Here is a 21,793-nt window from a genome sequence, read left to right on the forward strand (position 1 = left end):
GATCTGAACAGAATCATCATTAAACCCCTCTCACCAAATCTGCCAGGATGATCAGACACATTTTATGCCTTTCTACTCCTGACAGATCAACATGCACCTACCACTCTCAGGGTTGCCAAGCAAAATCCACCAGGAACTGACCCCAGGGATGTAGAAATTTTCCTCTTTGGAGTTTGTGGCATGACTGTAACTTTCAAGGTGTCAATGCTGATTTGATGTTGAACTAACTTGGCCATTTGAATTCCCCTCCCTGCAGATGGCCTGGAAACAGCTACACTGGTTGGCATCATCTTTGGAGTCATTGCTGCTATCGCAGTCGCCACAGGGATTATCCTTTTGATTGTGAAGAAAATGGGGAGGTACTCGTAAGTATCGCACAAAGCAGACACTGTGGCAGGGCTTTCCAAACCTTTCACGTTGGTGACACACTTTTTAGACATGCATCATTTTGTGACACAGTAATTCAGTTTTGGGACGCGCGTGGTGCTGTGGGTTAAACCACAGAGCCTAGAACTTGCCGATCAGAAGGCCGGCGGTTCAAATCCCCGCGACGGGGTGAGCTCCCATTGCTCGGTCCCTGCTCCTGCCAACCTAGCAGTTCGAAAGCATGTCAAAGTGCAAGTAGATAAATAGGTACTGCTCCGGCGGGAAGGTAAATGGTGTTTCCGTGCGCTGCTCTGGTTCGCCAGAAGCGGCTTAGTCATGCTGGCCACATGACCCGGAAGCTGTATGCCGTCTCCCTCGGCCAATAAAGCGAGATGAGCGCCGCAACCCCAGAGTCGGCCACGACTGGACCTAATGGTTAGGGGTCCCTTTACCTTTACCTAAGTCAGTTTTACTAGCAAACCGGGGGTTAAACTAACCCCTTTCCGGCCCCTGGAGGAGCGCAGGGAATGTTCACATGAAAAAACCTACACACTGCAGCCGACACACTAATGTGTCACGACCCAGTTTCGAAAGCTCTGTACTATGGTGCAGAGATGAGGAGAGACTCAGTTCACTTAGACTTCTAATATAAACCTACCTAATTCACACTTCCCAGAGCACACATTGTACAATGACATTTCGCCTAATGCTGCTAAGGCAAGCATAAAAACTATATTCTGGCAAAATATCTGCCCTCTCCATCCTTGCTTTTCTTCTTCTTTTTAACAGTCCCTGAAACTCACTGAAGAGAGAAAGAGGAAATACATCAGAAGATTTCTTCCTTTTTTGAGTGAGTCTCCTCCCATGCTAACCATGGAAGATGAACACGGACAAATAGCAATTTGAGGACTTATAAGCCCATGGAGGAGATCTCACGAAATTTCCTGGAGCAAGCTTTTTAAAATACAAATATGCCTTAAAAATTGAGTATTTCTTCACCTAAAAGAGGGGTGAGGTGGGGAAGATTTTGAAAAGAACAATGCACAAAGCTGTCTCCTAACAGTGCTGTTTACAGGCAATATATAAAAAAGTATGTTGCTAGTAGGAATTCCTGAAAGAAGATGGTTTCTGCACTTTGTTTCCTATAGGGCTGGCAAAATGGTAGGGTTGCCATATTTCAAAAAGTAAAAACCAAGACACCTCAAAAGTTGTTGAGCTTTTTAAATAAAAACCCCAAAATTGTATTTTTAGAAAAAACAATCAGCCCTAAAAATGGTGATCTGAGGGCCCTCCAGATGTGTTTGGACTCCAAATCCCATCAGACCCAGCAAACATGGCCAATGATGATTGGGAGTTGTAGTCTAGCAATGTCTGGCGGGCCAGAGGCTTGCCAATCCTGCTGTAGGGTTGATTTTGGGCTGCAACTCTAAACCCGAGGAGTAAACCTCATTAAATTAAGTGAGTCATACTTCTGAGCAGTGATTTATCAGGCTGCACTGTTTGCTGTTTTTGTTTTGTTTTTCAAGAGACAGATCTCTTTCAAAGTCATTTTTAAATAATAATTTATTATTATTCTGCTCTCTTTGGGGAGGGAGAGTAAAATAGGGTTGTGATAGATTCTGCACTGGGAAATTTTGAATTTTAGAAGCTCAGATTTTACAAACTGCACTGGGAGATTCTGAATGTTTACAATCAGAATAAATTGTGCCAGAAAATGCTTGTTTTATCCTGCTTTTGCGTTTAAAGTCTCCCCAACTGCCTTCAAATAAATTGAAGGGGTCTAGATTCGCTTCCACGAATGCCTTCATTCAGTGCTGGATTTAGGGCCATGTGGACATTTTCCCTGCAGACGGCACCAAGCTGAGGGGGCGCAAATTGAGAAGATCCATTTGGGGGCACAAAATATTGGCCATGCATAGGGTACACCATATTACAAAATACTGAAGTCTGCACCTGCCCCTTCTGACCCAGGTGAATTTATTTTATTTTTACTGAATCAAACTTATTTACCACTTGATTGTAGTCAGACCTCTAAGCAGTTTCAAGAAATATTAGGAATTTAAAAAACAGTTAAAAACAATTAAGAACATTTAAAATTAACAGCAAAAGACTTTTTAAAAACACACACAGAGAGAGATGTGGAAATGTGGAGAACAAAATTGAAGACTAGAAAAATGAGAGATCAAAACTGACAGATTTCCCCATCCCAGACTGTGAGTGCCACCAATTTCAGAACTAATTTTAGGCTTTGAGCAGGAGCGGAAGAGAGGGCAAAGCAAAGCCAATCGAGAAATGATATGGGGGAAGCCTCTTTCATTTCTGGATGAGTGGCTCTTTGCAAAGTCGTTGCCTTGCATCATGGCAGCAGGTGGGATGAGCTGATCTTCTGGGTGCCATCCAGCTCTGACATTTGCCACAGCCTACAATATGTCAAGCGCATGGCTTGCTTCCTCTTCCACTCCTGAGCAACTTCAAGAGAGGATGGGGAAGTGGGGGTGGTAGCCTCTGTGGAATTTCAACAACAGAGGGCAAGTGCCCGCTATCCCATTTGTCATGGGCTAAGCCAGACATGACACAAAATTAGCCACGGAGTCGGCAAGTTTGCACCAAGGGAATATTTTATTTTCCAATGCAAAGAGCAATCGCAGAGACCCGACTCACAGTGGGAGGGAAAAGGTTAAATCCTTGCTACACACACAAGGGTCCCAGTTGGGACCCTACACACACACACACACACACACACACACACACACACACCCTTGCTTATTTACTTTTAAGTGCATGAATCAGTGGGAGGTGACTTTTCCCAGCCCGGGGGCGACATTCCTTTCAGAAAAACCTTCTAGGGGCTGTATGCAGTGGATGCAACTCTTACCTTTGCTCAGTGGCCTACAGTTCCAGCCACACAATTCCATCTACACACAAGCACTCCATTTTGACATTATCACATTTCAAGGGTACAATCCACCCAGGCAAAAGCCTCCCCAGCAGGACCAATTAAGAGGTGTGGTTTGGAGAGAGGGGTGTGGCCTGGAAGAGTCCTGAGAGTCCCATAGTGAGACCTAGAGCCCCCCCCCCCCCAAGCCCAGGGGCACTGGCTCTATGAGACCAAGCTGTCCTCCCCTCACCACATATTTATTGGGAATGGGCTGGGCCCCCTCAGTGTTGAGGGGACAGAGGCGGACGAGCATGGAGCCCAGCACAGCGCAACTTCAGTGGCCAGAAGAGGAGCCACCGGCCATTGCAGCCATGGTGGCCTGTGCTGGGCTCTGCACTCTGCATCCTCCCAGTAATGCATGCCACATACGTCGTGTGCATGTTGTTACAGGCACAAGCTGTGTATCAGGCCCCTCGTTCCTCTGCCTGAGCCAGAGTTTTCCCACCCCTGGCACAGATGGTATCCTATCTCATTTTGGCCTCAAAATGATTGCCTTTATCTCAGATTGTCCCCTGAGGCATTGCACGCCTCTTCAGTCATGCACAGCTGGAGTTTGTGAGCTAACTTCAAACTGCACCAATTTGACTCACATGGGCCTTGACCATCATGTTCAGCAAAGCCAGGGCCAGATTTAGGTTTGATGAGGCCCTAAGCTACTGGGGCCCTTTATATGTCCAGCTGTCCTTTGTCAACAACAAATTGTCGTTGTTTTTTGTGTTGAATATATGCCATGCAACCAGTCCATGCAGAATGTAGGCACCCTATATATAGAAATGAGCAAACCAATGATATTTTAGGGAGCAGCCTAGCAGGCGGGGCCCATTACTTGCATCATAGGAGCCAACACAACACAAAACACTGTTGCTGTATGTAGGTTTTATTTTATTTGTTTTTTTAATCTTATATTTTGGAAATGTACATCCAGTTGTTTTTTCCCTTTAGTTTTTTTTGGGGGGGGCAAGAGAGTGGGGCCCTAAGCTATAGCTTGTTTAGCTCATACGTAAATCTGGCACTGAGAAAAGCTCAAGGAAGTTTCCGAAGTTTGTTCTCCAAACATGCAAGCCAAAGACAACTCAGCCTTTCCAACATTTTGCTTGGGACACTCCTATTTTTATATAGAGCATCACTGCCCTTTCCCACACCTTACACCTTGGTGAAGGCTCTTTTTATTCCTGCTGTACATCATATTCACTGATTCTCATAATAGTCTGCTCTCTTCTGATTCCCAAGCTGAAGGGCTGTTTGTTCTTTGGGTTAGGGTTAAACGGGGATGCGGACTCCCCAGTCCTGGGGCCCAAATTTACCCCACCAAGCAAAATCTTCTTTTAAAACCATCCAGATTGGTGGCCATCACACCTTCTGTTGGAGTGAGTTCCCTAGTTTAAATCTGCACTGTGTGAAGCTGTGCTTTCTTTCATCTATCCTGAATCGTCCAACATCCAGCTTCCTTGGATATGTTCTAGCAGTGGCGTGTGGTGAATTTGTTTGTATTACTGTAACAGATAATGGCGTGCTGTCAAGGCAACCTGAAATTTGGGGATTCCATCATATGCACGATTGTGTTGGGAAGTTGTCCTGCACACACACACACACACACACACACACACACACACAGCCCTGAAGAAGCACAAGATCAAATTGTGCTCACATATTTTGGCAGGTAGCATGGATCAAATGAGGGCAACTCCATGGGTGGAAATTGATGCCCTGCGTTGATGCTGTGGCAGGCTACCTTGGAACTACAGCCCTGCTTCTGAGGTAATTTTAGGACAAAACTAAGCTTCTCTTTGAGCTGCAGGCACAGCGGTGTGAACTAGAATAAATATTTGATTGGGCCCAAACAGACCAAAATAGCACTGGTTCAGCCAACAACTTAAACTGTGTTTGCTTGTTTTATAAAAGAGTAAATACAACTGTCTGAATATTTAGGATCTGTTTGCCCAGGGAGAATCCTGAAGGAAAGGAGGGGAAAATGATGGCATTTAAGGAGAGTCGTTCTGAATCAAGACAAAAGTCCATGTAATCCAACATGGTGCTGTTACAGTGGCCAACCAGATGCTCCAGAGAAGGGGTGTCCAATGTGTGGCCCAAGGGCCCTGTGTGGCCCTCGATGCCTTTTTTGACACCCCACCCCACCGCGCTCTTGCTGCCTTCCCAAAGCTGGGTAAGAAAGGCACCATCAACCCCAGGTAGCAGGTTCAGGGATGTTGGGAATTGTAGTCTAACATCATATGGACGGTTTGCCCTGAGGTTCATCCACTCGTCAGGATACAGTGGTGTGACATGTCCAAACTTCTTGTTTGGACATTATAAGAACATGATGAGTCCTTCTGGATCAGGCCCATCTAACCCAGCATCCTGCTCTTGCAGTGGCCAACCAGATGCCCTAAGTGGGAAGCCTGAAAGCTGGACTCCCCCCCCGCTGAATAAAAAATGCTGTAAAATGGCTACATACAAATTCAATAAAACAGAGAATACAGCACAAAGCAATACATAGTATAACAACAGCGGTTCCAAAGCAGCTCAAAAAGCCAGCCACAATGTGTTGATTAAAACCTGAGAAAATAAAAGTTTTTTTTTAACCATCTGCCCATATTGGTTCTCCCTTCTTTTCATGCGTAAGGGAAGAAGAAAGTAAAGCTCTCCAACCAGCCTCACAAACCTGTCTGTGGGAGAACCTATATGGATTGCAAGCAGAACTTGAATGCAACAGCTCTCTATCCACCTGTGACTTACCAGCAACTGATATTTAGAGGCATACTGCCTCCCACAGTGGAGGGAGGACATAGCCATCGCTAACACAGTTGGAGTTGTCCCTGAAGTGGGGAGGTATCTATTCCTCCAGAATTCCTGATTATTGGCAACAATAATCTGGGCCTCAGGACTACTGCAGAGCAGGAGATCTCTGGAGATTCCAAATCCAGGACGTTGAAATGGTCTTCTTGAGGAGCAGAGGGAGATGAAGCCACTAGGCTGAAAAAAGTTAGCTGCCCTAGCATTATAGCAAACCAGTGATGGGGAACTTGTGGTTCTTCAGATGTTGGCCTCCAAAGCTCATCAGCCCCAAGCACCAGGGCCAAATGGTCAGGGATGATGATGGGAGATGGAGTTCCACAAAGTGTGGAGAGCTACAGGATCCCTAAGCCCACAGGAAACCCACACCAGCGTCACAGCAGCCAAGAGAGGCCAGATGGTTGCTGTCTGATGTGGGCCAGAAGAGAGCAGCAGTGCAGGGCAGTGAAAGGTCAAGTTGCATAAGCAGCCGCCAATTATCCAAAGTGATGGAGGAAGGCAGGGTGTAATCAAAGGCAAGCAGGAGGTAAGTTCCCAAAGTAGCAGCTGACATTCAAGAAGGTCAAGTAGAGGCGGCCAAGGAGGGGCAAGGAACAAGCACTCAGTTGCTCAGCCAGGCAACGTCCCTTCCAGCGAGACAAGAAGTTAGCATAAGAGCATAAGAAGTGCCTGCTGGATCAAGCCAAAAGCCCATTGAGTCCCGCACTCTGTTCTCGCAGTGGCCAGTCAGATGCCCATGGGAAGCCAGTGAGCAGGACCTGAGCGCAACAGAACTACTTGTAAGCATAAATAGTAAAAGCAGCATGAGAACAGTGCGTGTGCACATGGTATTCCATGGTCTCATGGAATCATAGAGTTGGAAGAGACCACAAGGGCCATCGAGTCCAACCCCCTGCCAAGCAGGAAACACCATCAGAGCACTCCTGACATATGGTTGTCAAGCCTCTGCTTAAAGACCTCCAAAGAAGGAGACTCTACCACACTCCTTGGCAGCAAATTCCACTGTCGAACAGCTCTTACTGTCAGGAAGTTCTTCCTAATGTTTAGGTGGAATCTTCTTTCTTGTAGTTTGGATCCATTGCTCCGTGTCCGCTTCTCTGGAGCAGCAGAAAACAACCTTTCTCTCTATGTGACATCCTTTTATATATTTGAACATGGCTATCATATCATCCCTTAACCTCCTCTTCCCCAGGCTAAACATGCCCAACTCCCTTAGCCGTTCCTCATAAGGCATCATTTCCAGGCCTTTGACCATTTTGGTTGCCCTCCTCTGGACACGTTCCAGTTTGTCAGTGTCCTTCTTGAACTGTGGTGCCCAGAACTGGACACAGTACTCCAGGTGAGGTCTGACCAGAGCAGAATACAGTGGCACTATTACTTTCCTTGATCTAGATGCTATACTCCTATTGATGCAGCCCAGAATTGCATTGGCTTTTTTAGCTGCCGCGTCACACTGTTGGCTCATGTCAAGTTTGTGGTCAACCAAGACTCCTAGATCCTTTTCACATGTACTGCTCTCAAGCCAGGTGTCCCCCATCTTGTATTTGTGCCTCTCATTTTTTTTGCCCAAGTGCAATACTTTACATTTCTCCCTGTTAAAATTCATCTTGTTTGTTTTTGCCCAGTTCTCTAATCTGTCAAGGTCGTTTTGAAGTGTGATCCTGTCCTCTGGGGTGTTAGCCACCCCTCCTAGTTTGGTGTCATCTGCAAATTTGATCAGGATGCCCTTGAGTCCATCATCCAAGTCGTTGATAAAGATGTTGAATAAGACTGGGCCCAAGACAGAACCCTGTGGCACCCCACTAGTCACTCTTCTCCAGGATTAAGAGGAACCATTGATGAGCACCCTTTGGGTTCGGTCAGTCAGCCAGTTACAAATCCACTGAGTGGTAGCATAGTCAAGACCGCATTTTACCAGCTTCTTTACAAGAATATCATTGGGCACCTTGTCGAATGCCTTGCTGAAATCAAGGTAGGCTACATCCACTGCGTTCCCTTCATCTACCAGGCTTGTAATTCTGTCAAAAAACAAGATCAGGTTAGTCTGACATGACTTATTTTTCAGAAATCCATGCTGACTGATAGACTGGACTACTGCAATGCACTCTACATTGGGCTGCCCTTGAAGGTAAGAACTTAAGAGGCTAATGGAACAGGTCAAAGGCCCATTTGTTCCTGGAGTAAAACTCCTACCATCCCCGACCATTGGCCATGCTGGCTTGGTGGTGACAGGTATTAATAACATAAAAACATATGAGCCTTTGGATCAGGCTAAAGAGCACCAAGAGCCTCCCGGAGGTTTCCTTACTGCGAGAAGTTACAGGGAACCAGGCAGAGGACCTTCTCAGTAGTCGCACCCATCTTCTGGAATGCCCTCCCATCAGATGTCTGTGAAATAAATAACTATTTGACTTTTAGAAGACATCTGAAGGAAGCCCCGTTTAGGGAAGTTTTTAATGTTTGATGTTTTATCGTGTTTTTAGTATTCTGTTGAGAGCCACCCAGAGTGGCTGGGGCAACCCAGTCAGATGAGTGGCCTACAAATAATAAGATTTATTATTATTAAATTATTATAAAGGCACATTAAGTCCATCGTCCTGCTCTCACAGTGGCCAACCAGAGGCCCGTAGGAAGCCTCCAAGCAGGACCTGAGCAAAGGAAAACTCTCCCTTCCAGTGGTTTCCAGCAACTGGTAAGGTCACACCTCATGTTGCGTTCTGCTCGTTACAGACTTTCAGCTTGCGAACACGGCAAACCCAGAAGTGTTTACTTCTGGGTTCGCCACCCGCGCATGCGCAAAAGCGATCTGCAAGCTTCACGCATGTGATCTGCACGCTTCGTGCATGTCCAGAAGTGATCTGCGTGCTTCATGCCCACGCAGAAGAGCTTGATTATGCCACGCACATGCGCAGAAGAGGCGCTCTAGTTGCGGACTTTTTGGGGTGCGAATGGCACCCCAAAATGGATTAAGTCCACCACTAGAGGTACCACTGTATTCAGAAGCATTGCTGCCTCTAACTGTCAAGTCAGTGCAAAGCCATCTCCTCCATGAATCTGTCTAATCCTAAGCCATCTAAATTGGTGGCCATCTTTGCCTTGTGTGGTAAGGAGCTGTGGTTGAACAATATCCGGAGAGCATCAGGTTGCACAAGGTTGTCCTTGAAGCACATGGAACTAACCAGGTTAAGTCACTGAAATCTGTGCTGGTGAAACAAACTGGTGATGTCGGAAGCAACAGAACCTTCCCTGATTTAGACGCCAGAGCCATGGCGGAATACCATATGCCAAAGAATCCCCACATTTCCCGTATTGATTACAGGAAGCCATTTCCTCCAATGTGTGATTTATCTGTAACTTGGTGTGTCTGCAGTTTGTGTTCCTCTGCAGTGGAGAAAGGGCTTGGGGGCAGGGGGCAGGCTCAAGCAATCTGTTCCGTAAGCAACCCTTTTGCAATGCACCTGTTCTTTTGCACCTGCGGCTTGGGTTCCGCAGCTTGGCTGCAGGGCAAGATAGGGGTGCAGGGGTAAGATGTGCCACGCGCTAACATGCGAAACCCAAAAATAAGCGCAGATGGATTAGACAGCTGTCAATGGAAACATTTCAACAGGAGGGGAGCAAGGACTGCACCAGAGCTCAGCAACACTGATCCTGTTCTGGATTAGGGTTCCAAGGACTGAAAAGCCTCCTTGCCTCTTTTGGAATAGTGACATCATCCCCTTTCTCAACCACTAATGGGGAAGAGTCATGCTTTCCAAGTAGCAGAGGCAATATTAGCATCATGCTTCTCTGAACTTTGCATTGTGATTCAGGAAATACTAGAATGGAAAACCTTTAGCTGTCTGCGCAGCTACCCTCATGTGGTGAGCTAATAGAACTACAACTTGGAACATCAAGCAGGAAAATAAAGCTTTCTCAGATTCTGGACTGCCATTCCCTCCAGACTGACATTTGGGCTTTCCAGGACATGAAAGGCTATCAGAGGCTTCCTGTTTCACTTAACCTGAAGAGGAGGTCTTTTTGCCTTCGGTGCAGTCACTGCCACTTACTTAAAGCTCAGCCCTGACATACAAACCTGTATAAAGGAGGCTGCAGAAGAGACTTATCACAATTGCCCTCCCTGTCATTAAACTTTTGGTGCTGTCAGCCCCCTCAGGAGAAAAGATGTGGGAGCCAGCTGCATAACACCCGCCCCTCCTCTCCCAACTGTATTTAAGCCAGTATCCTTGGAGTAAAGCAAGACCAGTATCAGAAACTTTATTGTTGGTTAACTATGGTTTTGCTTTGAATTGATGTACTTCAGTCTAGAATAGATTGTTTTTGTTTTGCGATATTGAATTTATTCTGTGTTTTCTAAACTGGTGTTTTTTGTCATTTTTGAATTTACTGGCATGCTCTGCATTTTGTATATTTGTATTTCCAATGCCCCATGTTTTGATGTTTTGAATGTTTGCTGTAAGCCGCCTGGCGCAGAGTTCAAGTACACTCAATCAGGGGACACGGGTGGCACTGTGGGTTAAACCACAGAGCCTAGGGCTTGCCGATCAGAAGGTTGGCGGTTCAAATCCCTGCAACAGGGTGAGCTCCCGTTGCTCGGTCCCTGCTCCTGCCAACCTAGCAGTTCAAAAGCGCGTCAAAGTGCAAGTAGATAAATAGGTACCGCTCCAGCGGGAAGGTAAACGGCGTTTCCGTGCGCTGCTCTGGTTCGCCAGAAGCGGCTTAGTCATGCTGGCCACATGACCCAGAAGCTGTACGCCGGCTCCCTCGGCCAATAAAGCGAGATGAGCGCAGCAACCCCAGAGTCGGTCACGACTGGACCCAATGGTCAGGGGTCTCTTTACCTTTTTACACTCAATCAACCAAACTCAATTATTTGCTATCTGGGGAAATGGCCATGGAAGGCTGAGAGCATGGCGCTGGTGTCTATGTGGATGCACCTACAAGCATGTACATAAGGCTCAGTTTGCACCAGGACAAACCTTTGAAGATCTCAGGCTGAAAAGGTTCACAATGTGCATGTGCACACTCTAGCAGAATGTTTCCAAAGGCACCACCAGGAAAGGCAAATAAACAGTGGCAATGGGTAGCATCCAACTACTCAGAGTAGACCCACTGAAATGAAATTGAAATTAACAGACATAAGTTAAGGGGCAGGCTGTAGCTTGGTGGCAGAGCATCTGCTTTGCATCCAGAAGGTACCTGCTTCGATCCACAGAATATCCTAGGACTAGAACAGACCCTTGTCTAAAACTCTAAGAGCAGGGGCAGCGCAGACAATACTGAGAGAGATGGGCCAATGAGTCATGCCCATTAATTTCAGTAGGTTTACTTGGAGTAAGACCAACGTTGGATACAACTCAGTACTTTGAACAGGTGTCAGAAAGCAGCAGTAGCTGAAACAATTGCAAATATGAAAACACAAAACAGCCTCTTCTGTCTTCTCCCTGAAGGGCTTCATGCTTCACTCACATTAGGAAAACAGGACTGTTTCCTGTTATCTTCCACCAAGTTCCTCCAGCAGCACTGGGGCATATGAAATGCTTGGCATGTTCTTCACATTCCAACCAACAAAGCATTCTTCGGCAACGTTGGAAAGAGGGAAGGCTGCAGTCGCATCAGGTTCCACCCATGGGATGGAGCTGTCAGCGACTGCGGCGAGAGAATTTCTCCAGTTCCATTCCTGTATCACTCCTTTTGTTTGTTCCCCATCTGATGTCCCGCTCTTCCTGGATTCCAGTTTGACTAGAGCAGTTTCTAAAATGGATTCTCAAATTCAAGCATGCGCCCTTTGCTGCAGTTTCATCATTCCCTTTCATCTGCATCTGTCTTGAGTCCAGAGCAGACATCCTGGAGGGGCCGGTTGGGAGTTGCAAGTGCTCAGGTCCAGCCCTCCAATTCTAGTTTGCTTGCCCACTCCGCTACTATATAATTGGGCACAAGGGGGCATGTCACTTGCTGGATCAATGTCTTAGCTTGCTTAGCCATGCACAGCACCTATGGTGCCTTTGAACCTTATTTTACCTATGCACCATACCGATTTGAGCATTAAAGATTTTGGAAGAAAATGAGTTTGAATTCCTTTTCCTCCAGCGAGAGCTAATACAGCACCATTGCAACCTTCCTGATTTTTCAGTGTACATGTGCACATCAGTAAACACATGAGAACTGATAAAACACTGTAGAGAGGGGGCGAAAAATCTTGCTGCGATTGTATGATGACTGCAACATTATTTGTGTGTGTGTGTTACTGGCCCACAAATATGGTCCTGTGTGTTGGCTGAAAAATATCTCCCCCTGAAAAACTTGGTACAATACGTGTGAAGCTTTGCCCCAATGTTGCTTAATCAATATGAAAAAAAGGACAGGCGGGAGTCCCAAATTTGAACAAATAAATAAAAGAAATATTAACAATATAATCCTAGGCAATTATCCTAGGCACCCCTAGAAGTGGGGAATGCGGGTGTTTCTAACTAACTTTTTTTAGGGTGGCAGGACAGAGGGCAGCTAATAACAATGGATGACATATTCCAGGAGTGAGGACCTGAGGGCTGCATTCAAATCTGGGCAAATGTCTGGGGGGCCACATGACAGTGGTGGGCAGGGCCAGATGCAGAAATGGGTGGACCAATGTACAGTATTTTCCCGTGTATAAGACTAGGTTTTTTCCCTAAAAGATAATGTCAAAAATTAAGGGGTGTCTTATACACAGATACATCTCCCCCCATTTTCTTAAATCTAAGACCCCAAAATAGGGGGCATCTTATACATGGGGCATCTTATAGACGGAAAAATATGGTAACTTTGTTTAGTAGGCTAGTTTCCACACATGCTCATCCTGCTCCCTGTCTGCCCTCCATACAGACAAGCAAGGCATGTTCAAAGTTCATGGACACATTCCAGCCAGGCAAAAGCACTCAAGGAGGGTGCAAAATTGTTGAGTCTTCGGGACCAGAAAGACTCCTAGCTAGCACATTTGCAAAGATAAGCAGTGTCTGGTATGGTTTCAAATTGGATAGAGGATTGTTGAGATTCCTGCATTGCAGGGGGTTGGACCAGATAAGCCTTGGGATCCCCTCCAACTCTACGATTCTATGGCTCCTGGAGGGCTGCATTCAGTTCCTGCGCCTAAGGTTCCCCTACCGTTGTAATATTTGGAAAACTCCCTGCTCCATGAGACATCACAGAACAAGTGAGCAACAGGAATTCCATTGCAGGGCCTCACTATCTCTACCTGCACCCCATCCACTGTATTAACTGATGACTAATGATAAGATTTTCTTTATAGAGCAGGATGCTTTATAAATGGCTTTCTAGCACCAGCTAGTGGCAACATTAAGTGAAGACCAGTAAAATAATGATAATATTAATGAAGCAGCAGCAGCAATGTCCTGGCTCCCACTCAATGAAGAACTCAAACTCAGGTTGCAGTTTCTACCCAACAAAAACAAAATCAGAACCGTTTAAAACATTTTAGCCAGTTGCCCCAACCCAAGAGTGCATGCATGAGAAAGTAATGTGGGGGATTTCTAGATCTGAATAATGAATGACCTGACGAATGACTTCTTCCTAAGGTTTAGTTGTTATCTCCTTTCCTAGTTTGAACCCACTGGTTTGGGTCCTACCCTCTGGAGCAGCAGAAAACAAGCTTGCTCTCTCTTCCATGTGGCAGCCCTTTGGAAATTTGATTTTGGCTCTCATACCACCTCAGTCTTCTCTTCTCCCTGTGATGTGATCCCTAACCCCTGGGTGCAGGGTCAGTTTGGTGCCTCTGCCAGTGGAGCAATGGCTGCAGCTTAGGGTGCATTGCCTAGGGCAGGAGCAGTCAACCTGTGGCTCTGCATATGTTCCTGGACTCCAGATCCCATCATCCCTGATGACTGGCCACACTAGCTGGCGCTAACGGGAGTTTTTCCTTTTTCAAAGTTACATTGCTATCCTGCCTTTCTTCCGAAGAGCTTAAAGTGCTGTCCATGGTTCTTTCCCCTCCCCATTTAGCCTCACAACAACCCTGTGAGGTAGGTTAGGTTGAGAGGCAGTGGCTGGCCAAAGGTCACCTAGCAAGCTTCATGGATGAGTGGAGGATTTGAACCCTGGCCTCCCAGCGTAACCGGTATTGTAAGCACCACAGCAACAACCTGAGGGCTTCTCTCATCCTCAGTGAGGGTGAACTTCTCCTGCAGTCACTAGAAACCCACATAGCCTCTAGTCCTCATTGAGGACTGGCTGCTTGCTCCCCACATCCCTGGAAGTCGCATAGTGGGTGCTGTGCTTCACGTAGTCTCTAGTCCTCATTGAGGACAGGCTGCTTGCTCCCCACATCCCTGGAAGTCGCATAGTGGGTGCTGTGCTTCACGTAGTCTCTAGTCCTCATTGAGGACAGGCTGCTTGCTCCCCACATCCCCGCCAAGTTGTCAATAAGGGGGAGATGCCTATCTACTCACAGAAGACCACAAGCCCCACATAGCGAGTGCTGTGCTTTGTCCCTATAACCCCACAGCCCCCTCGTTCTCAATGGTGACGAACTGCCTGTCTCCCATATCCCTCTAATCCTCAGTGAGGGTGAGCTTCAGGTCCGCTCACTGAGGACTGCAAGTCACATTGCGGGTGCTGTGCTTCACGTAGTCTCTAGTCCTCATTGAGGACGGGCTGCTTGCTCCCCACATCCCCGTCAAGTTGTCAATAAGGGGGAGATCTGCCTATCCACTCACTCAGGGCCAGATTTAGGTTTGAGGAGGCCCTTGCTGAAGGTAATGGGACCCTTTATAGGTCCAGCTGTCCTTTGTCAACAACAAATTGACACTGGTTTTTGTGTTGAATATATGCTATATGGTAATTTATGGACCTAATAGGTTTCTAAAGCCATTTGCACATAACGAAATATGTATTTTATCAAAGTAATTGTTGAACTGAAATACAATTAAGAAGTATATTAATAGTGTAACTTTGGAGGGGCCCCCAAGAGAGTGGGGCCCTATAGCTTGTTTAGCTTATACGTAAATCCGGCACTGCGTGACTAACTGAAGACTACGAGCCCCGCATAGAGCGGATGCTGCTGTATTTTGTCCCTATAACCCCACAGGACCCCTAGTCCTCCATGTTGGCAACCTTCCGGTCTCCCACACACCCCTCTAGTCCTCAGCGAGGGCCGAGGGTTGCATGCGCTACAACCCCATGGGGCCGCTAGTCCTCAGTGAGGACGGGCTGCTTGTCGGAGCCCCCTCGGAGCGAGGGCGCCTGGGCCCCACACATCGCCCTAGCCGCCGGGCTGCCTGCTGCGCTCCCACCCTAGAAGCTCCCCCCCCCCCATTCGCCATCCCTCTAGACCTCAGTGAGGACGAGCTTCTCACCCGAGAGCCAGGAAGGCCGTTCCCCGCGCGAGCTCTTAATTCCCTCAGGCGCCGCCGGCCGTTGAGTGGTCGCCTCGCGCGCCCTCCTCCCTCCCTCACACGAGGCCCCCTCCCCTCCCCTCCCCTCCCTCTCCCCCTCCCCTCCCGGCCTCTCCGCCGCCGCCGTCACTTCCGAGGCCGGAGACAAAATGGCGTCCGGAGGGGGCCGAGGGGCCCTGTGGGGCCTTTCGAGCTGAGCCGGGGGTCGGCTCTCGAGGAAGGAGGAGGAGGCCGCGGCCACGGCGGCGGGCAGCGCAGGTAAAGGCCGGCTCGGGGCGAGGGGGGCGAGGGCAGGGTGAAGGCGGCAGCCACTTGCCCGCCGCTTCTTCGCTTCTCAGCGAAGGGGGCTCGGCGGGGTGGGGAAGGGGATTTCGCCCCAAGGGTTGTTGGGGTTTTTTTTGGGGGGGGCGACACACACACACACACACACCCTCCACTTCTCGCCAGCCGCACCCTCTTCCCTCAAAGGAAGCGGAGTGGACATAGGATGGGGATGGGGTGGGATGCGGTGTAGGGGTGAGAGGTGTGAATTGGGGTGAGGTTATCCTAATTGGGGGAGGCACCCCCGCACATGACCCAAAGTGGACTGGGGGAGGCAGGCGTGGATTTGGGGGCGGCGGCGGGAGGTGAGACGTGCATTGATGGGGAGGGGTGTGGTGGAGTGGGGGTGGGGTGTCTCGTTGCAGGGGTTACCCCCTTGGGAGTAACACTGAGAGTAACACACAAACACACCGCTTCTGGGAAACCTCCCACCCCGCTTTAGCAAAAGTGGAGGGGTGCAAGGGATTTGGGGTGGGGGTAGAGTAAGGATGAGGTGTTGATTCAGGGGTTTTGTTTTTTCATATTGCAGGGTTTTTGTGGGGGGGGACCCCCAAGCCCCCAAAGGGATGGGGCTTTTTCTTGAACAGTGTTAGGCGTGCATTGATGGGTTGGTGAAATAGGGCTAAAGTTTGTGTGTGTGTTGTATTTTATCTCAGTTGAGGAAGTAGGTCTGTAAGGGGGACCCCAGACCCCACCCCACACGTGTTGTAGTGTATAGGTAGAGTTCCATGTTTATGTGCATGTGTTGTGTTTCACATAGGAGATAGGCGTGGGCCAGGAAAAGGGGGTCTTCTCCCTCTCTGCCTCCATGTCCAAATCGTGGTGGAATGATGGGATACGTACATGAATGAGTGTGTTGGTGAATATTTAGCTCCCAGTTAGAGGATGGGTGGGAGGACGCCTCCGGAAACGATTCCTGCCCCCTTCTAAAAGTGGAGGTGCAAAAATGGATAGTAAAGCTCTAATGGGAAGGAGCAGGGTTCTGGAAGTGGGACTCTGTCCCATGCTCACAACTAAGTTTGAAGTATGGAGTTGAGTGGTTCTGAAAAGGACCCCCCAACACACACACCCAAAGCTTGGTTGTAGGAGGTTGCATAAAAGTGTGTGCATCTATCTAATTGCCCCTTAGACAGGAGTTTGACTGAAGAAGGGATCCCCCGTCCTCACAGAAGTTAGGTTCTGGATTGGGGAGTGAGACTTTAGCATGAATGGGAGTTGTGCTGAAAGTTAGGATGAAAAGATGTATCAATCCTTCCCATTGCATCCCAAAGTCAGAATGAGTGCCTGGAAATAAAGCCACAAGGAATCTAGGGGTCCTGCTGTTGTACTCTGAATTTTGAGTCACTTGTAAAGTGTCCGTAGAAGGAGAAGAGCCAGGAGATGTAATTGTAACAGTAATGATGATAAGTATACAAGGAAAAAGGATGAAAATGAATATCTTTGAGGCATATATTTTCCTTCAGGCAGAGTTTCCTCATTCTTCCTTATCTCCACCCTGCTTCCACCCCCCACCCCCAAAGCTGGCTGCTCCCGCTCACAAAACATGCTAGCTCCATAGATCTAAAGGGAAATGTGTCTGAATGCTGTTGGCTTCCGAAATTTGAAGCCAATGCCCCTTAATTGGAACTAAGAAAGGACTAACTGGGAAAGTTGTTATGGTTTTATGTTAGAAGAGGAGGGTCTGTGGTGAGTGATGGGGCAGCTGGAGTACAGGGCATGTTTAGCCATAATATTTGCATTTTTTTACACATGATGCTGATGGTGCTTGTAAAGTGCTCTTTCACTTAATTTTAGTGCATCAGTGAATCAAATGTGCATTTTAGCCAATGAGAGCATTGAAACTGATACATTATTCCCCCCCCCTTCAAATGAGATTTACAAATACACTAAACAAAGCAACAGACTAAAATAGATAGTAAAAACAGTCATAAAGGCAAGGAGAATAAAAATACAAGATAAAAAAGCTATAAGAAAAAATGAATAGTAGTGCCTAATAACACAACTCCACTTCTTAACACGAGAGAAGTGCATTCAGGGATATGTGTGTGTTGTAATAGCCTTTTCATTTCAGCGCTCCCATCCTCTGAAACAAAGCAGAAGTTGGCCTGCTGTTATCACCTTATCTGCTTTGTGTACACACCCAAAGTTAGCTAATACCATTCTCTGGTATTCAGAATCAAGATGCATAAAAATTCATCCAACCTGTTTGGTGCATCTCTGATACTCCTTGAGTTTGTGAAGTCAAGGGGTGGTAATTATTACTTAACACAGAATATAGGAGTAAGATCTTGTTTTATTGTATCAGTATTATACTGCAAATGCTAGGCCATACTATGCACTAGCCTCCTGTGGAGCATTAGTCTCTTGTGGGGAAACCACCTCCCTTCAATAGCACATTGTGGTACTGGACAACCATAGTGGTTGATGGGAAAGAATGTGGCATTCTTGAGATGTCACCCCTAAAGATGATACCTGCAGGATAAAGGACTAAACATGCAGAAGACAGAATCAGGATTCAATGTAGCCTTATCAGATTTGATAACTGGGTCAAAACTAATAAAATGAATTTCAGTAGGGACAAACGTCAGGTTTTGCACTTAGACAGGAAGAACCAGATGCACAGATATAAGATTGCATTGCCAGTAGTACATATGAAAAGGAACATGGGGTCTTAGTAGACCACAAGCTTAACATGAGCCAACAGTGTGATGCTGTAGCGGTGGGGAAAAGCCATTGCTATTCTAGGCCGCATCAGCAGAACTATAGTATCCAGGTCAAGTGAAGTCATAGTCCCGCTCTATTCTGCCTTGGTCAGACCATACCCTTAGTACTGTGTCCAGTTCTGGGCACCACAATTTAAGAAGGATATTGGCAAGCTGGAACGTGTGCAGAGGAGGGCGACAAAGATGATCAAGGGTCTGGAACCCAAGCCTGAGGAGGAATGGTTGAGGGAGTTGTGTGTGTTTAGCCTGGAAAAGAGGAGACTGAGAGGAGATATGATAGCTATCTTCAGTTATCTCAAGGGCTGTCACATGGTGACCAGAAAGAAGATTCCAACTAAACACCATGAAGACCTTTCTGACAGTGAAAGCTGTTTGGCAGTGGAACGGACTCCCTTGGGAGGTTGTGGACTCTCCTTCCTTAGAGGTTTTTAACAGAGGGTGCTTTAGTGCTTTAGTTGAGATTCCTGCACTGCAGGGGGTTGGACTAGATAATCATTGGAGTCCCTTCCAACTGTACCATTCTATGATTCTATACCATGCAGGTGGTTGGCACCTACAGAGAGAAGTCTTGTTATACATCTGGTAGAAGTTGTAGGACGGCTGCATACTTTATTATTGGGATTTGTGTGTTAAGACAGGAAAATGATATACATGGTAGTGTTTATGTAGTGTTCCATTTTTCTTTTCCCTATGAATGTCAATCTTTTCTTCCCTGCCTGTTCAGTATAGCTAGCAGATTGGAATGCTTTCAGATGTGGGCTTCTTTCACTCGAAAGTACACAGAGAAATGTGTGAAATGCTCAACCCTGACATTCAAAACAGAGCAATCTAGAGTAGGGATGGGGAACCTATAGCTGTCCAGACATTGTGGGACTTTATCAGCCCCAGACAGTGAGGCCAATGATTAGGGATGATTGTAATTGTGGTCCAACAACATCCAGAGGGCTGCAGTTTCCCAATCTCTTATCTTGTGGTATAGCACATAATGTAAATCAGACAATGCTAACTTTGTATTGTCCAGGTGTTTCGGACTACATCCACCATATAGCTGTACTGGCTGGGAATGATGGGAGTTGTAGTCCAAAATATCTGGAGAACACTAGGTTGGGGAAGGATGAGTTGCTGCCTTGCATTTGAAAGTGTATTTTAAGTGTAATGAAGCATCCTTGGTCATTTTACAACAGTTCACCACATTGTTGTGGTGATTTGTATGCTCAGTCAGTTTCTGTTTGTTCCCACTTATTACTTTTTCTGCAGGGCGTATGTAAAATTCAGCTATGGTATATCTGATTACAGCAGGGAAGTGATTGGGGATGTTAGCATTGAAATGTTGGCTTAATGCGGCTTATTTCTTTCTGTGCACATTTAAAATAATAATAATAATAATAATAATAATAAATTTTATTTATATCCCGCCCTCCCCAGCCGAAGCCGGGCTCAGGGCGGCTAACAACAATAAAACAGTATAAAACAGTATAACATAAACAACACTCTAAAATCATTCATTGTAAAATTAATTAATTCAGGCCACTGGCAACCATTGGGCCAGAGCTCCGCGAAGATTGCCGAGGGAGGGAGTCAGGCTGTGCCCTGGCCAAAGGCCTGGCGGAACAACTCTGTCTTGCAGGCCCTGCGGAAAGATGTCAAGTCCCGCAGGGCCCTGGTCTCTTGTGACAGAGTGTTCCACCAGATCGGAGCCACAGCCGAAAAAGCCCTGGCTCTAGTTGAGGCCAGCCTAACTTCTCTGTGGCCTGGGACCTTCAAGATGTTTTTATTTGAAGACCGTAAGTTTCTCTGTGGGGCATACCAGGAGAGGCGGTCCCGTAGGTACGAGGGTCCTAGGCCGTATAGGGCTTTAAAGGTTAAAACCAGCACCTTAAATCTGATCCTGTACTCCACCGGGAGCCAGTGCAGCTGGTGTAGCACCGGATGAATGTGATCTCGCAGCGAAGACCCCATAAGGAGTCTCGCCGCGGCATTCTGCACCCGCTGGAGTTTCTGGGTCAGTCTCAAGGGCAGCCCCACGTAGAGCGAGTTACAATAATCCAATCTGGAGGTGACCGTCGCGTGGATCACAGTGGCCAGGTCAGGGCGAGAGAGGTAAGGGGCCAACTGCTTAGCTTGGCGGAGATGGAAAAATGCCGCCTTTGTTATAGCTGCAATCTGCGCCTCCATGGAAAGGGAGGCGTCGAAGATTACACCCAAACTCTTAACAGACGGTGCTGGCACTAATTGCGCCCCCGCAAGAGATGGGAGTTGCCCCCCCAATCCCATATCGCCCCGCCCTAGCCACAGGACCTCTGTCTTCGAAGGATTTAGCTTCAACCGGCTCCCACGTAACCATCCAGCCACAGCTTCCAAACATCTGGTCAGTGTGTCTGGGGCCGAGTCAGGATGGCCATCCATCAACAGATAGAGTTGGGTGTCATCGGCATACTGATGGCAACCCAGCCCAAAACTCCGGACAAGCTGGGCGAGGGGGCGCATAAAGATGTTGAAAAGCATCGGGGAGAGTATCGCACCCTGAGGTACTCCACACACCAAGGAGTGGCGCGATGACAATTCCCCCCCAAGCGCCACCCTCTGTCCCCGACCAGAGAGAAACGAGCGCAGCCATTGAAGGACTGTGCCCTGGATCCCCACGTCGGCAAGGCGGTGGTCCAGAAGTTCGTGATCGACCATGTCGAAAGCTGCTGATAGATCTAGAAGAATCAGCAGCCCCGACCCGCCTCGATCCAGCTGTCTACGAAGATCATCTGTTAGGGCGACCAGAGCCGTCTCGGTCCCATGACCAGTGCGGAAGCCGGACTGGAATGGATCCAAAGCCGATGTTTCATCCAGAAACCCACCAAGCTGTTCGGCAACCGCTCTCTCAATCACCTTACCCAGGAACGGAAGATTCGAAACCGGGCGGTAATTGGATAGATCTAAAGGATCTAATGATGTTTTCTTTAAGAGCGGGCGCACCACTGCCTCCTTCAGTTCCCCTGGGAATGTCCCCGTGCCAAGGGACAAATTGATGATATCCCCCAGGAGGGCCCGCACCTCGTCTGGACACGCTCTAATCAGCCAAGACGGGCACGGGTCGAGAGGACAGGTGGTGGGCTTTCCAGCTCGGAGGAGTCTGTCCACATCGGCTGGGGATATCCGGTCGAAGTGGTCCAATACTGGACCCGAGGACAGTCGAGGGGCCTCCAGTTCCTTTATTGTATCCAAATTGGCAGGGAGGTCATGGCGGAGCGACAAGACCTTCTCCGCAAAAAAGCTCG

The 21,793-nt window shown here is 47.7% G+C and overlaps 2 protein-coding genes and 1 long non-coding RNA gene across 5 annotated transcripts in view; 2 read left to right on the forward strand and 1 right to left on the reverse strand.

The window, feature by feature from the left end:
* Nucleotides 1-21,793, forward strand: part of PDPN (podoplanin) — a 170,729-nt gene that overhangs the window by 20,353 nt on the left and 128,583 nt on the right. The window contains exons 4-5 of one of the 2 annotated variants that reach the window (XR_014528433.1): nucleotides 257-365; nucleotides 1,156-3,939. Coding sequence is in view for 1 of the 2 variants with exons in the window: in XM_083513368.1 (XP_083369494.1) it covers nucleotides 257-365; nucleotides 1,156-1,162 (116 nt within the window). In the remaining variant the exon portion in view is untranslated. Of the gene's footprint in view, nucleotides 1-256; nucleotides 366-1,155; nucleotides 3,940-21,793 lie in introns of those variants that run through there. The other variant, XM_083513368.1, reaches the window with a different exon arrangement.
* LOC310711469 lies at nucleotides 4,170-15,564 on the reverse strand. 2 transcript variants are annotated; one of them, XR_014528470.1, is made up of 2 exons: nucleotides 15,442-15,564; nucleotides 4,170-6,242 (listed from the first exon to the last, which is right to left on the reverse strand). It is a non-coding gene; the product is annotated as an uncharacterized lncRNA (long non-coding RNA). The 2 variants fall into 2 exon arrangements; XR_014528471.1 differs by lacking the exon at nucleotides 4,170-6,242 and adding an exon at nucleotides 11,405-12,015.
* The window catches only part of PRDM2 (PR/SET domain 2), a 52,244-nt gene continuing 46,038 nt past the window's right edge, over nucleotides 15,588-21,793 (forward strand). The window contains exon 1 of the mRNA XM_083512789.1: nucleotides 15,588-15,738. The gene's annotated coding sequence lies outside the window, so the exon portion shown is untranslated. The remainder of the gene's footprint in view (nucleotides 15,739-21,793) is intronic.

The sequence above is a fragment of the Podarcis liolepis genome, assembly GCF_965112155.1.
Source record: "Podarcis liolepis genome assembly, chromosome: 7".
In the NCBI taxonomy this organism is placed as follows: domain Eukaryota; kingdom Metazoa; phylum Chordata; class Lepidosauria; order Squamata; family Lacertidae; genus Podarcis; species Podarcis liolepis.